This window comes from Microchirus variegatus (genome assembly GCF_963457635.1).
Source record: "Microchirus variegatus genome assembly, chromosome: 16".
NCBI classification, from domain to species: domain Eukaryota; kingdom Metazoa; phylum Chordata; class Actinopteri; order Pleuronectiformes; family Soleidae; genus Microchirus; species Microchirus variegatus.
In genome coordinates this window covers 6,070,581-6,094,396 of record NC_139817.1, presented here as the reverse complement: position 1 = coordinate 6,094,396, position 23,816 = coordinate 6,070,581, and the positions used below count along the sequence as shown (strand labels likewise).

Below are 23,816 nucleotides of genomic sequence, written 5' to 3'. Positions count from 1 at the left end.
TTTCAAAATAAAAGTCACGAGAGGTGAGTAAAGGAACGTGGAATCATAAAACTATAAAATGAGGTGGAGTAAAGAGGATTTGACTTCTTCATTGTTTATTATATACATATATATTTTAATAAGTATTATTAGAAATGATTTGACAATGGTTGGAACTCATGCGACTTTTCCACACACACACACACACACACACACACGTGTGTAATCTGAGGTGCAGAGATGAAGCAGCTGCAGCCTGAGCTCCTGTGTCCTCAGATATTAGGTTTCCACGAAGCAGCAGCGGCCGCACAACAGAACACTGTGGCTCACGCCGCCTTAATGTGCACACATGTGTGCGTCTGTGGCCACATGCACACACACAAAAGAGCTACAGAGAGAGGCAACACATGACGACACGTGTGCGACAACAACACACTAACTCAGTCAGACCTCAGGCTGCAGCACCTGTTCACAGGGCAGCTGTGACACACTGTGACACACTGATGTCATGTAACACACACGTCGTCCATCACGGCGCAAGCAGCTCAGCGTCAACGTGACACCGTTCAGGTAAATAAACTCTCATTTCCACCTCGCCAAAAAGACCAAAACAACAACATTTTAAAAGTTTAACCCTCAGAACACAGAGTATTAGGCTGAGATTAGAGTGATTATATCCTTTTATTCAGCACAACCTAGACAATCTTTAATATAAACACACCTGAGCAAAATAGTACTCATCTGCTGTGTTGGTACAGGTGATATCTATGAAACAATAGGATGAATAACGCTGAAAAAGTAAAAATGACGCCAGTCACCTGACTGCCAGGTCTTTATTTTGTACTTTAATACAAACTTCTACTCAATGACTGTACATATAAAGATTGTAGTGCATTTTTATAGTGATATTTTATATTTTTCAATAAAAACTGAAGAAAAAACATGATTCATTCATAAAATATTTTCAATTAAGGTAAAGTTGGTAAAATCCAGACCAGTTGCAATGTTAAAAATACCAAATACTGTGAGACTCTCTGATGTAGAAAAAAGTCATTAATATATTTAAAATATCACAAATTATGAACAATTATGAATACTAATTACACTCTTAGAATTAAAAGTGCTAACTAGAACCATATAAGGTTCTTCGGCTTGTCCTCATAGGAGAACCCTTTTTGTCTCCAGGTGGAAGAACCCTTTTAAAACCCTTTATTCAGGAAAGGGGTTTTAAAGGGTTCTCTGGATCAAAATGGTTCTTACTGGAACCATTGGTGTTACCAAGAACCCTTGAAAAACCCTTTCTTCGGGAAAGGGTTTTTTAGAAGCAAATGGTTCCAGGTAGAACCTCAGCCCTTGTAGGAGAACCCTTTTGGAACCCTTATTTCTAAGAGTGTGTGGCTCTTATCTGTTTTTTTACATGACATTTTGATTTTAAATGCGTTTTATTACGAGTTTGGACACTTCTAGGAAATACTGATTCATCGACACTGCCGGAACATGTATGCTTCCTTTTGTTAGTTACAGTATCTTTAAATAATGATTAATGAGTGGAGAACAGCTCAGAGTCCACGTTACACAACTACAAAGTGACCGGAACAGTTTATTTATTACCATTCAAAACCTCTTTTTTTAACTCTACTTTGTCTCTAGCAGACGTTAACGTCGCTCTGATCACATTTATTGATATTTACTGAAGTCACTGGTGTTTTATTTAAAGTCACAAACTGACTCTTTGTTCACGTTTATGTTTCAGGCCTCGTCAACTCGTTTGCCGCCTGCTTAATTATTACCGACTTCACGTCATAAGGAAACAAACCGAGGGCAAAAATAAGAACCAGATAAGACAACGGGAAGTTTTTTTATAACTTACAGAAAGAGAGAGAAAAACAAGGCGGGGCGGAGCTGATCGGGGCGTTTTATAAAGATTAACAATGAAAAACAAAATAAATAGAAGCAGCTGTGTGAAGAGAGGAGGAAATAAATCAGTTCAAGAGGATTTTTGAAGATGAAGACGCTGGTGTTTGTCTCACTGTGTCTAACAGGTAAGACACAGACAGTTTTTGATTTAATAAGATGATTCATTCCAGCGTATAGAGTCTTTATTTTTGATGATTATTTAAACCAAAAGTCCTGTTTTTCCTCATTGAGGCTTAAAAGTTACGGTTTAATGAGAGCAAACCATTTAAAAATGTAAAAAAACACACTGATTTATTCTTATATTCCTGTTCTTTACTGTATGTCAACATGGATTTGAGCCTGAGCAGATGTTTATCTACAGCAGGAAATTCATGTTTGCAATGTTTGTTAATTATTGATAAGTTAATCAATCATATTAAGACCAATAAAAACAAAAAAATAACACATACTGTACAGCAAAACCAAACTTGACTTAGAACAGTTCAAAAACGGTCAATAAAATGATAAATACTTATATCTTCTATGTTTTTGTAACCTTTATTTAAGCAGGAATTATTCATTGAGTTTAAATAATCAATTTAACAAGACATTCTTTGACTTTTGTGTCATAAAAATGCAAATTTATGAAGATCCGAGATGTAAAGCAAAGAGACAGTAGAATGTAGTAAAAATGAAGACACAAGCAGGTTGTGTTGATGGATCCTGATTTAGAGAATCTGTCTGAAACCAAAAAAATTAACGTTCCTTATTTACTCGACAGCGACTCTGGCCATGCCTGCAAATCCTGGTCTGATGAAGGGGAACCAGAGCCCTGTGGTGGGAGACACGGTTCCTCTACAGGGTCATGTGGAGGTGGAGGTTCCTGCACCACAGGCCCAACTGAGACCAAAGGAGCAGCAGGAGAAGATGTCTCCAGTGGGGGAAGTAGAGGATGAAGATAAGCCACAAGATAAGGTGGAGGTCAGAGAGGAACCAGAGGTGAAGGTGGACCAGGAGGTTAAACAGGAACCAGAGGTGAAGATGGATGAGGAGGTTAAATGGGAACCAGAGGTGAAGGTGGAGCAAGAGGTTAAAGAGGAACCAGAGATGGAAGTGGAGCTAGAACTTGACGCAAAACCAGAGATGAAGGTGGTCCAAGAGGTTAAAGAGGAACCAGAGCTGAAGGTGGTCCAAGAGGTTAAAGAGGAACCAGAGCTGAAGGTGGACCAAGAGGTTAAAGAGGAACCAGAGGCGAAGGTGGACCAAGAGGTTAAAGAGGAACCAGAGATGAAGATGGACCAAGAGGTTAAAGAGGAACCAGAGATGAAGATGGACCAAGAGGTTAAAGAGGAAACAGAGGTGAAGATGGACCAGGAGGTTAAAGAGGAACCAGAGGCGAAGGTGGACCAAGAGGTTAAAGAGGAACCAGAGATGAAGATGGACCAAGAGGTTAAAGAGGAACCAGAGGTAATGGTGGCGCAAGAGGTTAAAGAGGAACCAGAGATGAAGGTGGACCAAGAGGTTAAAGAGGAACCAGAGATGAAGATGGACCAAGAGGTTAAAGAGGAACCAGAGGTAATGGTGGCGCAAGAGGTTAAAGAGGAACCAGAGATGAATATGGACCAAGAGGTTAAAGAGGAACCAGAGGCGAAGGTGGACCAAGAGGTTAAAGAGGAACCAGAGATGAAGATGGACCAAGAGGTTAAAGAGGAACCAGAGGTAATGGTGGCGCAAGAGGTTAAAGAGGAACCAGAGATGAATATGGACCAAGAGGTTAAAGAGGAACCAGAGGTAATGGTGGCGCAAGAGGTTAAAGAGGAACCAGAGATGGAAGTGGACCAAGAGGTTAAAGAGGAACCAGAGATGAAGATGGACCAAGAGGTTAAAGAGGAACCAGAGGTAATGGTGGCGCAAGAGGTTAAAGAGGAACCAGAGATGAAGGTGGACCAAGAGGTGAATATGGACCAAGAGGTTAAAGAGGAACCAGAGGTAATGGTGGCGCAAGAGGTTAAAGAGGAACCAGAGATGGAAGTGGACCAAGAAGTTAAAGAGGAACCAGAGATGGAAGTGGAGCTAGAACTTGACGCAAAACCAGAGGTGAAGGTGGAGCAAGAGCTTCAAGAAGAACCGGTTTTTGAGCAGGATCAGGAGCGTATGACGGAACTAGAGCTTAAATCCCGACGAGACGTAAATGCGGAGGAGGAGGAGGAGCTTCAGAAAGACACTGAAGAAGTGTCAGAGGTCGAGGTCGTGCCAGAAGATCTAGACCAAGCAGAATTTAAGGAGGAACAAGAAGGTGAAGTACAAACAGACGCTGGGATGGAGTCAGAGTTTAAACTGGAAGAAGAACCTGAAGATATGGCTGATCCAGACCCAGAAGTAAATCTGGTTCCAGATGTTGTGGCTGAACTTGGGGTCGAGCCTGATTTTGAGGAGGATTCAGATGTTCAAACAGAGCCAGAACCTGAGGAGTTTCAAGTGCCGATGAATCTGGCAGCAGAGGATGAAGCAGGTCAGTATTCGGAGGAGATACTGGAATATGACGCTTACATGTTCCCAGAGGAAGGGAACGATCCTGCTTTAGTGGAGGAGTCAGGGATGGAAGCTCAGGCCCTCACGCTGCAAGATGTTCCTCCAGCAGAAGACGCTGCCCGTGGGTTTGTCAGCGAGGAGCAGGTCTCAGATCCGTGGCAGAAAACGTCTCAAGGTAAGAAGGGAAAAAAAAAAAGATTAGGTCACGTTTTTCAGGAAAATAAAATCATTTGTTATGATGTTATTCTGCTTTTCCCAACTAAGTGATTAGATTACATTAGATTAGATTAACTTTATTAATCCCCCTGGAAAATTAAGGCTCCAGCAGCAATACAGCACCATAAAAAAAATATTATGTTATGTTGTTACAGATACATTATTATTAATTGTATTTTATGTATATACTATAGTTTATGATATTATATTTAACATATGGTTTCATATTTAACATATGGTATCATATTTAACAACAACAACTGGAAATAGATAAGTCAATTCCTCTAGGTGGCGCAAGATGTCATAAATTCATCATAAATCCTCTGACAAAATTAAAAAAAAAATTTTTTAAATCAATTAAAGATTCTATTTTCTTGTTTTATTTTGTTTAAAAATATATATATATATTTTTCATGTGTTATTGTGACTCTGGAATTAATTAATATTAATATATAAATTCATTTATTCTCATGATTTTAATCCAAAAATGTATAATTTTCACCTTTAGCCTTTATTCAGTCAGGCTTATTATTATTATTATTATTATTATTATTATTTAAAAAAATCTGAAGTTTATTTGTCTCCATGTTTAGTTTTGTCCATGTCATTTTTCCTTTTGGCCACAGGAGGGGGCTGTCTCTCTGGTGTCGTGCTTGAGGGCAAGTGTCACCAGTTCTTCGGGGAACCAAAGAAGGCTGCAGATGCAGAGGTGGTCACATGTTCTTTCCACTAAAGTAACTTTATTTATTTGATTTATTGTTATTATTGTTATTATTGTGTTGTTGAATCCTCTGATTTCCTCACAGTTCTTCTGCCAGAGGAGCTTCTCTGGAGGTCACCTGGCCTCCATCACCACCCAGAGCGCCCACATGGAGATGATGAACTTGATGTCGAGACAAAACGGCAGACGAACGCGCACCTGGATCGGAGGCCTACGATATTTGGACGTGTGTATTTTCTGCAGAAGATCTAAGAACATATAAGAGATGAAATAATCTCATGTTGTTGTTGTTGTTGTTGTTGTTGTTGTTGTTGTTTTCAGACCGGTCGCTTCATCTGGTTGGACGGAGCTCTGTGGACGTATGCAGACTGGCTGTCAGGAGAACCTAACCACACTTCAAATAAGGAGAACTGTGTGGAAGTTCTGGGTACGACAATGTTTGCTTTGGATTGTTGTTTTCTTCAAATGTTCAATCTTGCTAATTGACTTTTCTTCTGCACAAAAGCTGCAATAAACCCTTATTTTTGTTTAAATTATTGTTTTTTTTCTTTTCTCTTCAGCGAATGGAAAGTTTAATGACTTCACGTGTTGGGAGCCTCAGCCTTTCATCTGCTCCTTCCCTCTTCAATGAAAGTGAACTGGACCGACAACACAAACACACGTGTGTGTGTTCAATTGCGTTAATAAAAGAATGAATAAGTACAACAATATTTATTGTAATTTTTAGCTTCTGTCTATTTTCTATGTTTCGCCTCTTTGTTAATGTGATGTTTTGTTTTTAATCTGCTGCACGTGCTAAGGGTTCTCCGCAGTGTTTTTGTGGAAAATCCTTAAATCTCAATATTTGATGTTGAGCATGTGCCAAGTTTAGCCGCGGTGCCACCTGAAATCGGGGCTCCCTCCAACCTCACATTTAGCATTTTTACATTTGTCCACCAGATGGCGCTACTTTTTCCCGCATTCAAAGCTGGGTTTTCTGCAAATATTTATTTGCTTCAGACTGTAAAAAATATTGATATACAGCAGTTTTTAGGGAAGGTGGCATTTTTTGTCCCTAGGGACAAATAAGTAAGTTTTTTCTAAAAATAACTCTTAAGGGCTAATATTTTGTTGTATTTAAGCTTCTGCCCATTTTCTATGTTTCGTCTCTTTGTTAATGTGATGTTTTGTTTCACGTGCTAAGGGTTCTCCCAGTGTTTTTGTGGAAAATCCTTAAATCTCAATATCTGATGTTTGGTCTTTGGCGAGCATGTGCCAAGTTTAGCCGCGGTGCTACCTGAACACATGGCTCTTCTCCGAATGCTGCGATGTTATTGGACCACGTTGATGTGTGTGGGTGTTTATCAGTAAACAGTAATACATCCAGGATTCATTTACACCATCCGTCGCCTCACTGAGCTCAGGATTCTCCCGAAAGTCACCAGCACATTTTGACGTTCTGATGCCAACGATCTGTCATTGTCGTAAAAAAAAAAACGTCGATTAAAATCACATTTGCGATAAATAAAATTGCTGTAAATGTGTCATGTCCACTCGCCGCGCACGTTCGCAACCTGCTCTTTAACATTTCAGAAGCTTAGCGCTCAGTAAGTGTTGGCTTCAAAGCAAAGTGAATGCACGGCTACTGTAAAAAGCCTCACAAGTTACCGTGTGTGTGGCTGTGACTCATTTTCCACTGGACGAGCACAAGCTTCCCCCGACCTTTGCACATGGAGATGAGGATTAGCGACACTCGGGTGATGAGTGGCAGCTCCTTATCCGTCTGTTCACAAATTTACAGACAGAGACTGCCTCATATCACACGTCTGATTTATTTTCTGTCAAATAAAAAAAAAAAAAAAGAGTCAGTGGCAGATGTGAGAACTGCAGATTCAACCCCCCTGACCACCACCATTGTTCCTCTGCCAGGAAAATCATATTTTCAGGCTCTTCGTGGAATCCTGGATTGATGTTAGCATTCAGGGAAAATGTCTTGTTATGGGGAGATTGAGGGTTTGTCTCCACTGCCCCCTACTGTCTGTTTGTGGAAAACCGGAGAAAACCGCACTTAAGTGAGCTTCTACAGTGAGTGACTGAGATGCTGCTGTGAGGAACACGTGTCTTCTGCTGCTTTCAAGGACTCACATTGACCCGTTCATTTGGACACTCAGATGGTTTGGTCATGTTGGAGAAGAGGAAGACCATGGACATGAGGACAGAGGACAAGGTGGAGACAGATGATCCGCTGTGGTGAACCCCTAAAATCTTAAACAGTTCCTCAGAAATGAAGTTCAGCCTCATGAGGACCACGTTTTTGGTTTCCATGAACCTAACTCGAACCCTTATGAACCGGCGTCTACTTCTTTCCTCAAGTTTCTATGAATCATGTTGAATTTCTACACGATGCAGGTTTTTCTTGGTCATTATTTAACCAGGAAACTGTTCCATTGAGATTAAGAACCTCTTTATAATGTAATCCAGTTTTTGACCAAGCAGCAGAAGTTCCATCTTCTCCCTTTAGGGGCACCAAAGTGGATCATCTGCCTCCATCTTGTCCCTCAACCGTCCTCATCCTCGTCCACCTTCACAACATCCATGAACAAACTGAACTCACCAACAACAACAGTACAGACAAAATATGTGCATCAAAAAAAATATTTTGCAGACTGCAAATCTGGTTTATGTTTTGAAAATCATGTTTTTGCATGTGGCGCCACCTACCACCGTCTACCAGTCATTGCAGTCGGTAGAGTCTCAGCTGCCGAGCAACCGCGGGTTGCCAGTTACGTCAGAAAACGAAACCTAAAAGACCTCGGTGTTTTGAATTTGAATGTAGTAACCGTTTTTGGACACATTCTTACATATGGCACCTTTAATTCTAAGACTTACGGTAAAATTATTTACCACGGGATGAGGTTTTTTGGTAAAAAAACCAAACGGTCATCCACCGTGATTGACGAGTAATTCCTGGCGTGGAGATCCTGATGATCTGGAAATAACCTCGTTCCTCCGCCGATTATCAGCGTTGCCGTTTACATGCGAGTGACTCAACGCTGCCGTTTGCCATCTGTCAGTTCAAGTCATTTTCTGGGTTCATGCGGCACAACCAGTTGTTTCCTGGCATCCGTGCATGTGTGTGTGCGTGTGTGCGTGTGCTGAGGCGGTGAATCCTCCCATCTAAAGCCTCCCCACAGCCCGGCTTACAAGCAACCAATGGCCCCCATATCCATGTTGGGTCGTTAGCGCCGGCGCAGGCAGATGGACTCTGCCAGCGGTTTGAAAAACAGGTTTAAATGTTTACACCATCAGCCTTTTATAGTACAGACACATACCGGGCACCAGACATTTATCTTCAGTTACGGCCAACGGATGAACGCGAGATTTAGCCGGTTTCCGCGCGTTGTCGGGTGTGGCCAAGAATTCCATGACACGGGTGTTGATGCGCTCAAAAATCTGCACGCCACCGCGTTTCTAAGAACACAAAGTTTTATTTATAATATTTTAATTTTATAACGACGACCTGCACCAAACCCTATAGAGAAAATCAACGATTTTACATCACGGCTCACAGGGGTTTTTAAGCTAACGCTGCCTCTTAGAGTCAGGTCAGTCGTGTTAGCTTGTGACTTTAGCGTTAAAAAAAAAACCTCTTTCAGATTTACCCAAGTGATGTAGATTTAGCGAGCAAAGGCAGCAGGAGATTAGCAGCTGCTGAGTCGCTGCAAAGTAAAAACGTTGATTTTCTCAATGGGATTTGGTGCAGGAGAGTGAGCAGTTAGAAAAAACACATATTAAGGTATCGTAGACTTAAAGGTGCCATATGTAAGAATGTGGCCAAACAAAAGGTTACTACACTCAAATTCAAAATACAGAGGTCTTTTAGGTTGGCAACCTGGCAACTGGCAACCCGTAGTTGCGCGGCAGCTGAGACTCTACTGCAATGATTGGTAGACGGCTGTAGGTGGCGCCACATGCTAAAACATGATTTGCAATCTGCAAAATATTTTTTTTTAATGCAAATATTTTGACTGTACTGTTGTTGTTGGTGAGTTCAGTTTGTTATATGAACATATAGGAGGATTTTATGGCTAGTTAGCTTTAGATTTATTACATAATGCACCTTTAAGTAGGCAAAGATGTTATTCGGTGAGCCCTTTGTTAAAGGTACAGTGTGTAAAATTTGGTTTCATATTGCAGCTGATACCATATGAAATATGTAGCCTTCAGGTAGCATCGAAACTTAAAAGATTTTAAGTGTATTTTGTCCATCGTGGGCTACTGTAAAAACATGGTGGTCCAGAATCTAGTTCCTGACACAAATATAAAGGCTAATTCTAGGGTAATAAAAACAACAATTCATATAATCAATCATAATTATTTAATTATTCAATTTCTGGCAAAATAATTTCACCTAAATCTTACATACTGCACCTTTACGTATACATAATGTGTTTATTGTCATTTTAAAGTGTTTATTTAAACCGGACAGTAAAAGATTACATTGCTAATTCATTTGCAATTGCAAAGAATTTCAAATGTCTGCCAATTCATTTAATTTTGTAGGGAAATGTGCTTAAAAATAGATTGAAGCTGCAGAATATTTAGTTGCACGAGTCGCATTAGGTCAGTTTACAGTATTACCGTCATATGGGCGGCGTAATCTTTTGTTCATGTGGTTAAACAGCCTCGTTTTTAACTGTCCACATCCCTGCTGCTGCATCTGTTCCTCTGTGCACATGCAGTGGGTCGACATATGTTGTTTTCCTCTCATCACGGTAAGGGACCGTGTTATAAAAAATAAAAAATAAAAAATAAATAATCGGAAGACACGAAAACATTAGAAGTTTTGCGACAATCCGTCCTTCATCCGTGTGGTGGCTGCTCATTGTCGTATCACAATAACGTGGATTTATGAGGTTCAGCCGCGCTCCCTGCTGTAAACATTACACACACCCCGAAATAGGTCCACGGCTTTTCTGACAGTGAAACAGCTGCTCGCTGTAATTTTAAACCCTCCGTCAACCCCTGAACTCACAATGAATATGAAGCTTAACTTCTGCGGATGATGGACGGAGAAAACCAGCAAGGGGGGGGGGGGGGAAATAGATGCAGGATAAAAAGGATGGGAGGGGTCAGAGGTCAGACTGGACACTGGAAACCATTTATGATAACGGGGCGTGTCCTCGACGACGCTGCTTCTATAAAGAGAACACAAACACAGCAGAGACGTGACCCCGCAACCAGAGAGGAAATAAAAAAAAAAATTTTTAAAAACACGAAAGGCCGCAGATTCAGACAGGTAGGTTTCAACAAAATAATGATATTACACTCATTTTTTAAAGAAATGTCATTTTTACACTGATGTGTTCTCCACTCTCTGTATCTCTGTGTGCAGCTTTGTTGACCTCAGGGTTTAACCAGCTGTGTTTCTGGGCTTCACAACAGTCAACGCGACAAACGGATTAAATCCAGTCCAACTTATTGATTTATGCTATAAAATAACATCGACCAGTGGTTTCTCAAACTCATTTTACCAAGTAGTTAAAACACAGTGGTGTAAATAACCTCTTCTACTATTTCTGATTTTCCTCCAAGTACCACCAGAGGGAGCTTGCGTACCACCGGTGGCACGCGTACCCCAGTTTGAGAACCATGGACATAGTAGTAGTTTGTATTTTCCAGTAGAGAGCAAACAAGCTAACACTAAATATTGTATTATAGTGCATGGTTTTAACACAACCTTTTTGTACTTTGTTGAATATATTATTACAAGATATAATGGGCAGATGTTTATTAGCAACATGAGGTTTGCAGCGTTTGTGTACTGTTTGTTTTTTAGCAGATAAACAAACTTTTGTGAGAAATTGTTTGTCTATCTCACGAGATATAGTTTCATATAATGTGGAAAAAAACAAACTAATCATTGTACAGAGTGAAGTATTGTGAGCGTATAAAAACACAGTCACTGCTAGCTTTGTTAGTTGCTGTTTGAGGCCGTGCTTAGCATCACAGTGACAATGCTAACAAGCTGATGTCAACGTTTTATCCTCATTTCATTAATCACGTCATGCTAATAGTTGCTAGTTAGTATGAAACCTGTAAATGTCATTAGCAGTTTTTAAGGCATGCTAACATCCGCTTGTTAGCATGAAACCTGGGACAACATGAGCAGTGGTTATGGCATGCTAACATTTCCTAGTTAGCATGAAACCGAGGAAAGTCATTAGCAGTGGTTATGGCTTGCTAACATCTGCTAGTTAGCATGAAACCTAGGGGAGTCATTAGCAGTGGTTATGGCATGCTAACATCTGCTAGTTAGCATGGAACCTAGGAAGGTCATCGGCAGTGGTTATGGCTTGCTAACATCTGCTAGTTAGCATGGAACCTAGGAAGGTCATTAGCAGTGGTTATGGCATGCTAACATCTGCTAGTTAGCATGAAACCTGGGACAGCATGAGCAGTGGTTATGGCATGGTAGCATTTCCCTAGTTAGCATGAAACCTAGGAAAGTTATTAGCAGTGGTTATGGCTTGCTAACATCTGCTAGTTAGCATGAAACCTAGGAAGGTCATTAGCAGTGGTTATGGCTTTCTAACATCTGCTGGTTAGCATGAAACCTAGGGAAGTCATTAGCAGTGGTTATGGCATGCTAACATCTGCTAGTTAGCATGAAACCTGGGACAGCATGAGCAGTGGTTATGGCACGGTAGCATTTTCTAGTTAGCATGACACCTAGGAAAGTCATTAGCAGTGGTTATGGCTTGCTAACATCTGCTAGTTAGCATGAAACCTAGGAGGGTCATTAGCAGTGGTTATGGCTTTCTAACATCTGCTAGTTAGCATGAAACCTATGAAGGTCATTAGCAGTGGTTATGGCTTTCTAACATCTGCTAGTTGGCATGAAACCTAGGGAAGTCATTAGCAGTGGTTATGGCATGCTAACATCTGCTAGTTAGCATGAAACCTGGGACAGCATGAGCAGTGGTTATGGCACGGTAGCATTTCCTAGTTAGCATGACACCTAGGAAGTCATTAGCACTGGTTATGGCTTGCTAACACCTACTAGTTAGCATGAAACTTGTAAACCTTCAACTTTTCGTTTGAGCCATGTTGTGCTTGATTTGTCCCCATTTTTTGTTTCCCATTAAAATATTTAAACAACTCATCCATAGAGAATTATCTGGATGTTGATTTTTTTTTGTCACATTCTGGCAGAAAAGAATCTCAAAGCCTGACAAAACACGGTGCAATTCAAGGATATTTCAAATAATTTAGTGGAGAGCTCGAAGCAGGACCACAGTCACACACACAATCATGACATTATGACAAAGGAACGGCGAGCGTCGACCAGTGTGTTTTTATAATGAGGCGAGTAATGAGCTGCAGGTGAGAGGAAGAGGGGGAGGGTTCACCAGGTGAGGGGAATGAGCTGATTGTATGGAACTGAGAGTTCAAGCAAAACCAGTGTGAAAACAAACTAAGCGTTTTGTATAAACTTGTTTTTTAACATTTCATCTTTTGCATTTTGACTAAGATTTAATTCTACATCCTTTGAGATACGATGATGAATTCACACACACAAAATAAAAATGATTATATATTATACTTTTTGCAGTGGGACTAATTTAAGGTCCAGTGTTTCAGAAGTAGTGATGGTGAGAATCCAGATTATAACTACCAAAGGACTACGGTGGCCTTCGCAGACCAGGAAGGATGTCGTTTTTTGGGCGTTAAACTAGGTCAGATTGGGCTACTGTGGAATCATGGTAGTGCCTCTGTAAAACGAGTAGTATGGTAGTAAATATGTTGACTTATTGCAAGGCTACAAAATAAATGCAATTGTACACACATGCAAACATAATAAATGTATAAGGACTTGATTGTGTGAATTGTTGTTCATACAATCCTAGTTTCTTGGAAGGAGAGGGTGATGTGAGGGATACTGAGCACCAATAAGCGTTGCTAAACTTGTACAAACTGATCTGAGGCATGTCTGCAGAACTAAATGTGGCTTGAACACAATTAAAAGCATGACATGCGAGATCAACCGTGGCACTTTACATAACAAAAGCCGTAACCAATCGTCGTTATTTTAGTTTTGATGGAGGGATTATCCGAAATCTGCCAACCGGTCCGACAGAAGAACCCTGGAGACCAGAAGGATGGAGACAAGATCCAGGTTGAAGAACGTCAAGCGGACCAGGAACCGACAGAAGAAGGTAGCATACTCTCACGGGCCTTGTTTCTATATTACATAGGAGAGTAGATTAACAGAACTATAATCTATCTCTACAGCGCTAACAGACCAGAAAGCCATGGCTGGAGAAGCTCTGGACAGGAGGAACATCTGGGAACCGAGTGTTTACTACTCGCTGGGGAAGGAGTCCTTTTATTTCGCCGGACACGACATCAGCATCCGCGAGTCTATAGATACTTACGGTGCTCTGATCTGGCCTGGGGTACGTACGCTCTCCTGCCGTCCGCGTCACGTTCACCGATGTCTGGTTGCGTTCCGATCTGATAATGAGCCTCTGTTGTGTAGGCAGTGGCTTTGTGCCAGTTCTTGGAGAACAACCAGAGTCAAGTGGACCTAATGGACAAAGCCGTGCTGGAGATCGGGGCCGGCACCGGACTCCTCTCCATAGTGGCGAGTCTGCTGGGTAAGGCTGCGATCGTGACGTCCGTTTCAGATTTCGTGTATCTGTTCATCTTTTGTGCTAAAGCAACGTTTCCGCGCGGCGGCGAAAGGTCGAGCGAAACATCGGGGGGAATCGCTAAAAACACTGGGAATCATTGTGTGGATCGACCGTGATCGTACACCCACTCTAAATGTCCTGCATTGCAAACAGGTCATTAAAATGTAAAGAAAGGGTGACGACATAGGAATGATACTGTCTCCCTTTGGCGTCTCTATTATGCATAGAGGAAACATGCATGTCAATGCATTTTATACATATTTTCAGACAACGAAAACACTGCAATTGTCGAATCCACGATCGTTCCACCATAGATTTCAAGAACACTGATCACACTTACAGAGCTTCAGATAAACACGGCCTTCAGGAGTGTTTGTGGATGATTTAAAACCAGGGTTTGAAAATCCTGGTCCTGTTTTAGACGTTTCCCTGCTCCAGCACATCTGATTCAAATCAGCGAGAGCTGCAGATTATGCTGATGACGACCCATTCATTTGAATCAGGTGTGCTGGAGCAGGGAAAACTGTGGATTCTCAGGACCAGGATTGAGAAACAAGGTTTTAAACCACATGAGGTCATGTGACATATTCAAATCCATACAAGTGTGTGGAAATCTACATCTACACAAAAAGGGTTCTGCTATGAGGACAAGCCGAAGAAACTTATATTGTTCTACTTAGTACTTTAATTTAATTTAGGTAGGTAGGTAGGTAGGTAGGTAGGTAGGTAGGTAGGTAGGTAGGTAGGTAGGTAGGTAGGTAGGTAGGTAGGTAGGTAGGTAGGTAGGTAGGTAGGTAGGTTCATAAGTAGGTAGGTAGGTAGGTAGGTAGGTAGGTAGGTAGGTAGGTAGGTAGGTAGGTAGGTAGGTAGGTAGGTAGGTAGGTAGGTAGGTAGGTAGGTAGGTAGATTCGTAGGTAGGTAGGTAGATTCGTAGCTAGGTAGGTAGGTAGGTAGATTCGTAGGTAGGTTCGTAGGTAGGTAGATTCGTAGGAAGGTTCGTAGGTAGGTAGATTCGTAGGTAGATAGATAGGCAAGAAAGATATGTACACTCTTAGAAATAAAAGTGCTAAGTAGAACCATATACGGTTCTTTGTCTTGTCCTCATAGAAGAACCCTTTTTGGCTCCAGGTAGATCCTTTTTATAAAGGTTCCACCTGGAGCCCTTTTGGAGGCTTCCACCAAGAACCGTTTTAAAACCCTTTATTCAGGAATTATTCAGGAGTTTCTAAAGGGTTCTCTGGATCAAAATGGTTCTTACTGGAACCATTGGTGTTACCAAGAACCCTTGGAAAACAAATGGTTGCAGGTAGAACTTCAGCCCTTGTAGAAGAACACATTTGGAACCCTTATTTCTAAGAGTGTACTACACCTGATAGGCCCTCAAGTCAAATATGGGACGTACCAGTGAGCCATCAAGCTCTGATCGCCAGTTTTAAAAGCCTGTATAGCCTCTTCTTCATCGTTTTCTTGACTGATTGGACTGATGACTCTATACTGTCCCCAGGAGGTCTGGTGGTATTACTCCCTTTTGTGAATTGCATACAAACTAGGGACGAAAATCTCCATCTTTTCCTAGCTGTACCTTGTTTGTCTTTATTTCCAGGAGCTTGGGTGACGGCCACTGACCTGCCAGACATCTTGTCTAATCTGACCTTTAACCTCCTGCGAAACACCAAAGGCCGCTGCCGGTACAAGCCTCAGGTGTCTGCCCTCGCCTGGGGTCAGGACCTGGAGCGTGACTTCCCTTACCCGACCTACCACTACGACTATGTGCTGGCAGCCGACGTGGTCTATCACCACAACAGTCTGGAGGATCTGCTGGGGACCATGCATCACTTCTGCCGACCGGGGAGCGGAACGACGCTGCTGTGGGCCAACAAGATCCGGTTCCAGTCCGACCTGCGGTTCACAGAGTGCTTCAGGAGCAGGTTTGAGTCCACGCTGCTCATGGAGCTTCCACAGCAGGAGGTGAGGATATACAAGGCCACAGCCAAAGAGTGACAGAGGGGCGTGAGTGGGCGGAGTTTGTTGTTGATTTCAAATCCGTCCACAGAAAGCAAAAAGTTCCTCACTCAAATTCCATTTTAATAAGCTTTTTTCTTTATTCGCCAGTACTTTTTTCATACATTTGTTTCTGATTCTGACTGATTCATTCACAACTTTTGTTCCACACTTTTTAAAAAATAAACAGATTTTATTGTCAACATTTATCCTCTATTCAAATTTGTCTCGCGGTAACAAACCTACATTATCAATGTGAAAAGTGCTCTGGCTATTAGTGCAGTCAGTATTTATTAACCATGATTAAACATTTAAAAGGTCCAGTGTGTAAGAATGAGTGACATCTAATGAGGAGATTACAGACTGAAACAAACGGATGATTCCTATGTTCACCACCAACTACGGTGGCCTTCGCATACCAGAAATGGTGTTGTTCTGCATTTGTATAGTATGTTCTACTTTAAACACAAGATGGCGGCCTCTTAAACTACGAAAACAAATGTGTGATTATACAAATATACCCCAAAAAAAACTCATAAATTTCACCCACTGGACCTTTGAGAACAAACAGCATCACATTTTGCATTTATCACGGTGCCTTAACTTTTGATAAACTGTAAAATAAAGCTTTAAAAACTAGGAAAAATAAACACTATAAACACAAGGGAGGGAAATGAAGATCTTACATGTTCAACATGTGACTTAGCACTTAGCACCAAAGGTACCGCATCGCTATATACCGCCTTGAAAGTTGCCCGATCTAAAAGCGCTGTAATAACATATAACATATGTACAAAGACAGTGGCGTCCGATTCACACAATCATGGTGGAGGGAATTAAAAACGCTTTTAATTCACGGCGCAATGGAGGGCATTGTGAGGCCATTGCGTTGCTTTACTAGCACTGCCACTAGAAAAGATTCCAACTTCTGCCATGCACCAGAGCCAGCCAATCAAATATTCAAATGTGTTTACGCACTTAAGCTCCAACACGACACTGTCCAATCAGAGCTCTCAGACAAGGAGTTTTCATTTGTTTCCCTGCTCCAACACCTGATTCAAATATGGATCGTTGACAAGCAGTCGGTCCCCAGGACCAGGATTGAGAAAACCCTGATTTAGAGAGCACTTAACATCGGCAAACACAGCAGACACCAATTTAGCAACATTAGCAACTCTAGCTACAAAGTCAACAAAGACAGACCCTCCAGAACCAAGCTTCACTGTTAAGCAAGTGATGAAAAGGGGATATTTGGTACAAGTGAGGACACACTTATGCTGTGTTTCCATCATGGTACGGTTCTGTTTCCGTTGTAAAGTATGGTACGGTTTGGAATGGTAAAGCCCTGGGCCAGGCTTGGGTTTCAACTGAGGACAGTTCCTTGTCTTGGTAGACGAGGAGTGGGCTGTGCCCGATGGTCAGCGAGATATATGAAGAGTGACATCGTACCGGTGCAACGACAATGAAAGATGACTTTGAATGCGGCACAACAGACAACAAAGGAGGACATCCAGCAGCTCAGTTTGCGGTCACAGACTTCAGGCCTTGAAGAAACACCGGTCCCAAGGAAGTGACATTTTACTGTCATGGTTAGAGCATGTACCATTTTACTCTGGTACCCAAATGGAAGGGTGCCAAAACCTGAAATGGTTATTTTGGTACTATTTTGGTCCTAATGGAGACGCAAATAAATACGTACCGTACCGTACCAAAAACAGCCTGTGACCTGGATGGAAACATGGCTTTACTTGTCAAAGCTAAGGCCTTATCCACACGGAAATTTTCCCAATAGAATCATCATCTTCATACACACAAAACCCTTTCAATACTACTCTTAACACTGTAGTATATATGCCAGGCCCGTATGTGGCGCTGTAATGCTGCTTTAGAAACACACTGCATAAAGCTTGCGTCTACGTCTGGTGGGGTTAGGGTTAGTTTACTTTCCTATGGGTAAACATGAAAATTCAAGGGTGACAATTTCCCTGTGATTTTTCACTCTAGAACAAGTTTTCCAAAACTAGCGCTTCAGGACTCCCAAAAACGCAGTTCCATGTGGATACAAAGCTGAAAAAATACAAATAAATTAGCTAATTCTGCTTAACTAGTTGCTAAATAAAGGGTTCAGTCCATTCCAGGTAGAAAAACTGCTTATTTTTTCTGTTCGGGCCCATTGAGATTCTGCGATCAGAAGAGATTTTTGGGTGTGTTCTGAATTTCTGAGTCTTTCAAGACATGCCATTGGCTCTATGACGTGCAGCAGGTCGATGACTTTGGCTGCTCTAGTATGGACTCCCTGCGGAGGTCATTTGGGATGGTCCCGTCCGGACCCCAAATGTTGAGTTCTCTATAGATACCCATGTCAATCATCTCCTCCTGCCAGGGGATGGCGATGTTGCCCGTGGAGAACTCGTCAAAGAAGGTTTTGTCGGGGTCCTCCAAGGCCACGCCCTTCACCGAAGAGAACGCCCCGACGTCGTCCAGACTTTTGGCGTACACCACTTTGGGGTCAGGGACAAAGGGAGGCGGTAGAATACCTGAAGAGGGTAGATGTGGAGATTCAAAATATAGCATCGTGAAGACATTTTAAAAGGTCCAGTTTGTACGAATTGGTGACATTTAACGGCCTTTGCAGGCCAGAAAGGGGCGTAATGCAAGACCCTTGTCTAGAGTCCAAATGAAAGTCTTGTTCTAAGGCTATTTGTAAGTTATTAAACACTTATTCAGACTTAGCGCCTCAAATAAGCCCTCTTAAAACCTGACTTATCTTGAACAAGGTGCGACACTTTAAATATCAACAATCCCGCGCTAGATGATGGACGATACCTGCATTCAGCTTCCTCCAGTTGATGTCTTTGAAGAATGGGTGAGCTCTGATCTCATCACAGGATCCGTTCTTGAAACCCATCCTCACGTCGACCTGTTTGGCCAGCAGCCCGTCGCACAGCGACTTCGCGTGCTCGCTGAAGTTGTCCGTATAATCCACCACCCGCGTCAGCACGCGCTCTTTCATCTCCTCGCGGTCGATCTAAACAGGAGACAAATAACCTCTCATCCTCCATTCATTAACCCATTCATTCATTCGTTCATTCATTTCACGTTGCTCAATAAATCAAGGGCTGGACTCAACCTTCTCTCCTCTGTTCCTGTACGGGTTCTTAGCAGCGAGGAACTCGTACAGAGTCACTCCCAGAGTGAAATAGTCCACCGAGGTGTCGTATTTCTCTCCTTTCAACATCTCCGGCGACATGTAGCCTGCAGAAATCAAAGTCACGCAATGTAGAAAACAAGTAAAGGCATTATGATAAAGTTATAGACCTGGTTAGCTCACCTGGTGTCCCGGCGTAGCCTTTGGTCAACGTCTTGCCCTCTTTCAGCTCCACAGCGAGACCCAGGTCAGATATGCGTACGTTCCCTGTTCAGCAGCAGAACATCGGAAAACATTTTAATTACGCACGCGGACGATCGCGAAAACTCGCCCGAGGTTAACGAGAAGTTAGCGATGGTTTTACCGTCGTTATCCAGCAGCACGTTTTCTGGTTTGAGGTCCCTGTAGATGATTCTCTTCTGGTGCAGGTGCTCCATGCCCTGAATGATCTGAGCCGTGTAGAAGCAGGCTCTGGGTTCATCGAAGCCCGGATTGTTCTCGTCCACCAGGTAGATGTGGTACCTTCAGTCAACACAGGACACGAGAGCTTCAGCTGCAATGTACACACATATGTAGGTAGGAAGGAAGGAAGGAAGGAAGGAAGGAAGGAAGGAAGGAAGGAAGGAAGGAAGGAAGGAAGGAAGGTCATAGGCGAAAATTCTTCGGGAAAGGGTTTTTCAGAAGCAAATGGTTCCAGGTAGAACCTCAGCCCTTACTTGCTTAGCTTCCTTACTTTCACCTACCTAGCTACCTAGTACCTAGAAATAAGGGTTCCAAAAGGGTCCTTCTACAAGGGCTGAGGTTCTACCTGGAACCATTTGCTTCTGAAAAACCTTTTCCAGAAGAAAGGGTTTCTCAAGGGTTCTTGGTAACACTATTGGTTCCAGTAAGAACCATTTTGATCTAGAGAACCCTTTAACCCTTTTACCCTTCCTGAGTAAAAGGGTTTTAAAAGGGTTCTTGGCGGAACCCTGCAAAAGGGTTTCAGGTAGAACCTTTTAGGTAGGTAGGGAGGTACATAGGTAGGTAGGTAGGTAGGTAGGTAGGTAGGTAGGTAGGTAGGTAGGTAGGTAGGTAGGTAGGTAGGTAGGTAGGTAGGTAGGTAGGTAGGTAGGTAGGTAGGCAAGAAAGAAATGTATACTCTTAGAAATAAATGTGCTAAGTAGAACCATATAAGGTTCTTTCGGCTTGTCCTCATAGGAGAACCCTTTTTGGCTCCAGGTGGAACCTTTATAAAAAGGTTTAACATGGTTCTTGGTGGAACCCTCCCCTTTTAAAACCCTTTATTCAGCAAAGGGGGTTTAAAGGGTTCTCTGGATCAAATGGTTCTTACTGAAACCCTTTCCAGAAGAAAGGGTTTTTCAGAAGCAAATGGTTCCAGGTAGAACCTCAGCCCTTGTAGAAGAACCCTTTTGGAACTCTTATTTCTAGGTACTTGGTAGCTAGGTAGGTGAAAGTAAGGACGCTAGTTGGGGAGGAAGAAACAAAGATGGGTAAAAACAAAGGAATCTCAGTTGATAAGGAGGAAGGAAGCTAGGTCGGTTGGGGAGGAAGCTAAGTTCGTTGGCTAGGTTGCTAGTTAGGAGGTAGGATGTAGGAACAAAGGTAGGCAAGAAGGAAATGATGTAGGAAGGACTCGGAGTGCAAACCTGTCGGCACACATTACAATGTAATTCTGGAGAAAGTCACTGTGAACTAATCTCATTAGACAGTTATGGTATTTTAATGTTGCTCAAAGCGAGATTTGAAATACTCTGGATTATTATTGTTGTGCTAAAAATAAATGTTTATATGAAGCATAAAGGCAGACAGCTGACGTTACTGCAATAAACATATTATACGACATATAATCCATGCGAATAGCGATGGACAATGAACGAATAATCCACTGTATGAATGTGATGACACCGCCCTTCAGGATCACACCGCACGTTCCAGACTGTTAAATATATTTAACGTGAGCAGCAGAGGGCGCAGTTACTTGAGGTCTCCTCCATTCATGATGGTCATGACCAGGCAAAGTTCTTCCTTTGTCTGGAAGGCGTAGGCCAGCGACACAATGAAGCGACTGTGAACCTTCTCCAGAATCCTCTTCTCCACCATCGCGCCCTGCAGGACAAAGGCAGGAAATGCACTTTTTGAACGATAATGCGTACGAAAAACAAGAGTAGAAGAAGAAGAAGAAGAAAAATTGTGCGGTATGTTTTTCACGTCATTGCCAAATGTTTGAGAGGTCAAAGTACTTTTTTTTTTTTTCAAACAACGACCGCAGACAAAGTCAAGGGCAAGATACGACTGTGCCAAGGAGTTCCATTCAGAAGAGCTTTTCGCTAAAGCTCCCTGTAATCACTCTATCCCTGTGTCAGTGTTTAATACTGCAGGCTAAAGCCAATCGAGGCAGAGGCAGGGACAAAGTGATTAGCACCCAGAACTCGGCGCAGGCGGCCAGGACGCTTTCTCTGGACCGTGAACCCTGCACCAAAACATGAGTTTTCATCAAATCAGTGCGTTTTTCCCCCTTAAATCAAGAACAGTGCTGCAGTCAGGTGGTTATATATAGAGTAAATTATTGAAAAACAAGGGCCAAACTAGATTTTTAAGAAGATTCTCAGAATTTCCAACAATAAAAACCTACTTTATGTGTTTTTATTGGGTCTTTAATGGTCTATCTCTTAAAGGGATACTTCATCGATTTGAATGTGGCTTTGTATTGCTAGAATAGCAGTAGTATTTTTTTTAAAATGTGCTTCCCTCCCTCAGTTTTTCACTGAGTTGTAAAAAAATCTGTTTTCCATTTTCAAAATTTGCCCTACTGTGATGCAAAACGCGTCATTTGACTCACAGTAGGGCACATTTGGATAAGGGAAAACAGATTTTTTTACAAGTCAGGGAAAAACTGAGGGAGGGAAGCACATTTTCAAAAAAAAACTACTGCTATTCTAGCAATACAAAGCTACATTCAAATCGGTGAAGTATCCCCTTAAAACAGTGTTGATTATTGGACCTGCAGGCATGAAATGGTGCGTCCACCCAAATGCGACATGTCCAAGTTGGACGTGTGGTTCCCTCACCTCATAGCCTTTCCTCTTCTTCAGCCTCTTCTTGTTGAGCTTCTTGCAGGCGTACAGTTTCCCCGTGGCTTTCATCTGACACGCCGACACCTCCCCGAAGCCGCCTTTCCCCAGCACGCGGAAGTCCAGGAACCAGTCGGCGTCCATCGGCTGCATCTCCAGCCACTTCCACTGCAGGAACCTCTTCAGGTACATGCTCTCCAGGTAGAAGACGTAGGGCGCCGCGCGCAGGTAGTCCAACGTGGCGGCCAACGCCGCGGCGAACAGGTCGTCCTGCACGGACTCCTGGCCCTCCTTCACCTTGGCGACGACGTCCTCGGGCAGGAAGGGACAGAAGTGTTTGGCCGAGGGCTCCATGTAACGCTGGACAATCTTCGAGGCCTTGTTCATCCTCTCCGAATCCTCTGCCAGGTCGTAGCTCTCGATGTCCTTCCACAGGCGGCAGGGCCCGTGGTACTCTTGATTGGAGTCCAGGAACTCCCTGAAGAGGCGTTTGCCGATGGGTTGTTCCACGCAGACGATGTCAAAGGCCAAATCGAGAGTGTCCCTGAGGCCCTCGCACACGGTGATGTGGGGCAGCTTGAGGCGAGAGTGGTACTTTTTGTCCCGAGCCGCCGTGGCGTTGGAGCCGTCGATGCTTCCGCGGGCGTTGATGTAAGCAGAGTTTGCCACCACCGTGGTCAGCCCGCCGATGTCCATGTCTGAGGCGTTTCGGTCGACGGGGGTTTCAGGCGACGCAGAGACGAGACATGGCGCGAGACAGAAACAGGGGGCGGATGAAGATTAGAACGCCGGCGTCTAACGTGCAGAGGCGAGGCGAGGCGGGGAAGACACACGGATCTCAGGGAAGTTGCAGAGGAGCATGAGCGACGGAGAGAGAGAGGGGATGGAGGGCTGGTGCCTAAACTAGATCCCAGCACACAGTGTACCCACACACACACACACACACACACACCTGAGTCAACACCTTTCAGTAATCCATTAACACCCTAATGCCCCAGACACAGTGTACGAGCACAGCCTGGAACAGTACATATAACAAGGTTATTACAGTGTAGTTAACCAAAAGTAACCAAATAAACTAAAATGGAAATATTATATAAAATTGCATCTTTTTGTCGGGCTAATACTTTTATGACCTTTTTGCATCTTGCACCTAGCATATACTCCACATTACAACCACTAAAAGTAATACAAATTAAACTAAGAACACAAAATAAAACAAATAAGACCTCGCAAACCCACTCTAATAACTGTACAACTATATGAATCAAAACTAAAACTCCATTTCTATAATAACTTAATATTAAATTGCCATTAAAAGAAGCAGGAACTATTAAAAGAAACGTTCAAATCTTAATCCTGACGCCCACAAAAGGATTATTGGCGACTGTGATGATCCCTCCCACTCGTATCGGCCGCAAAGAATCTTTGTAAAAGGGTTCTCCTATGAGAACAAGCCGAAGAACCTTATATGGTTCTGCACTCTTGGAAAAGAAAGTGCTAAGTATAGAGCCATATAAGGTTCCTCCGCTTGTCCTCATAGGAGAACCCTTTTTGGTTCCCTGGAACCCTTT

The 23,816-nt window shown here is 42.7% G+C and overlaps 2 protein-coding genes across 2 annotated transcripts; one reads left to right on the top strand and one right to left on the bottom strand.

The window, feature by feature from the left end:
* Positions 1-13,441: 13,441 nt before the first annotated feature.
* LOC310938219 (protein-lysine methyltransferase METTL21C-like) lies at positions 13,442-16,020 on the top strand (the record flags this gene model as incomplete). Its single annotated transcript, XM_083902696.1, has 4 exons — positions 13,442-13,542; positions 13,619-13,782; positions 13,866-13,983; positions 15,623-16,020. Exons 2-4 carry the CDS (start codon positions 13,639-13,641, stop codon positions 16,018-16,020), a joined length of 660 nt encoding a protein of 219 aa, XP_083758822.1. The 5' UTR covers positions 13,442-13,542; positions 13,619-13,638.
* A 2,247-nt stretch (positions 16,021-18,267) lies between these two features.
* Positions 18,268-22,938, bottom strand: grk1a (G protein-coupled receptor kinase 1 a; the record flags this gene model as incomplete). The annotated part of the gene is made up of 7 exons (XM_083903280.1): positions 18,268-18,557; positions 18,847-19,048; positions 19,151-19,275; positions 19,352-19,435; positions 19,533-19,690; positions 21,150-21,277; positions 22,240-22,938. The coding sequence occupies 7 exons, from the start codon at positions 22,936-22,938 to the stop codon at positions 18,268-18,270; spliced, it is 1,686 nt and encodes a 561-aa protein (XP_083759406.1).
* Positions 22,939-23,816: the final 878 nt, after the last annotated feature.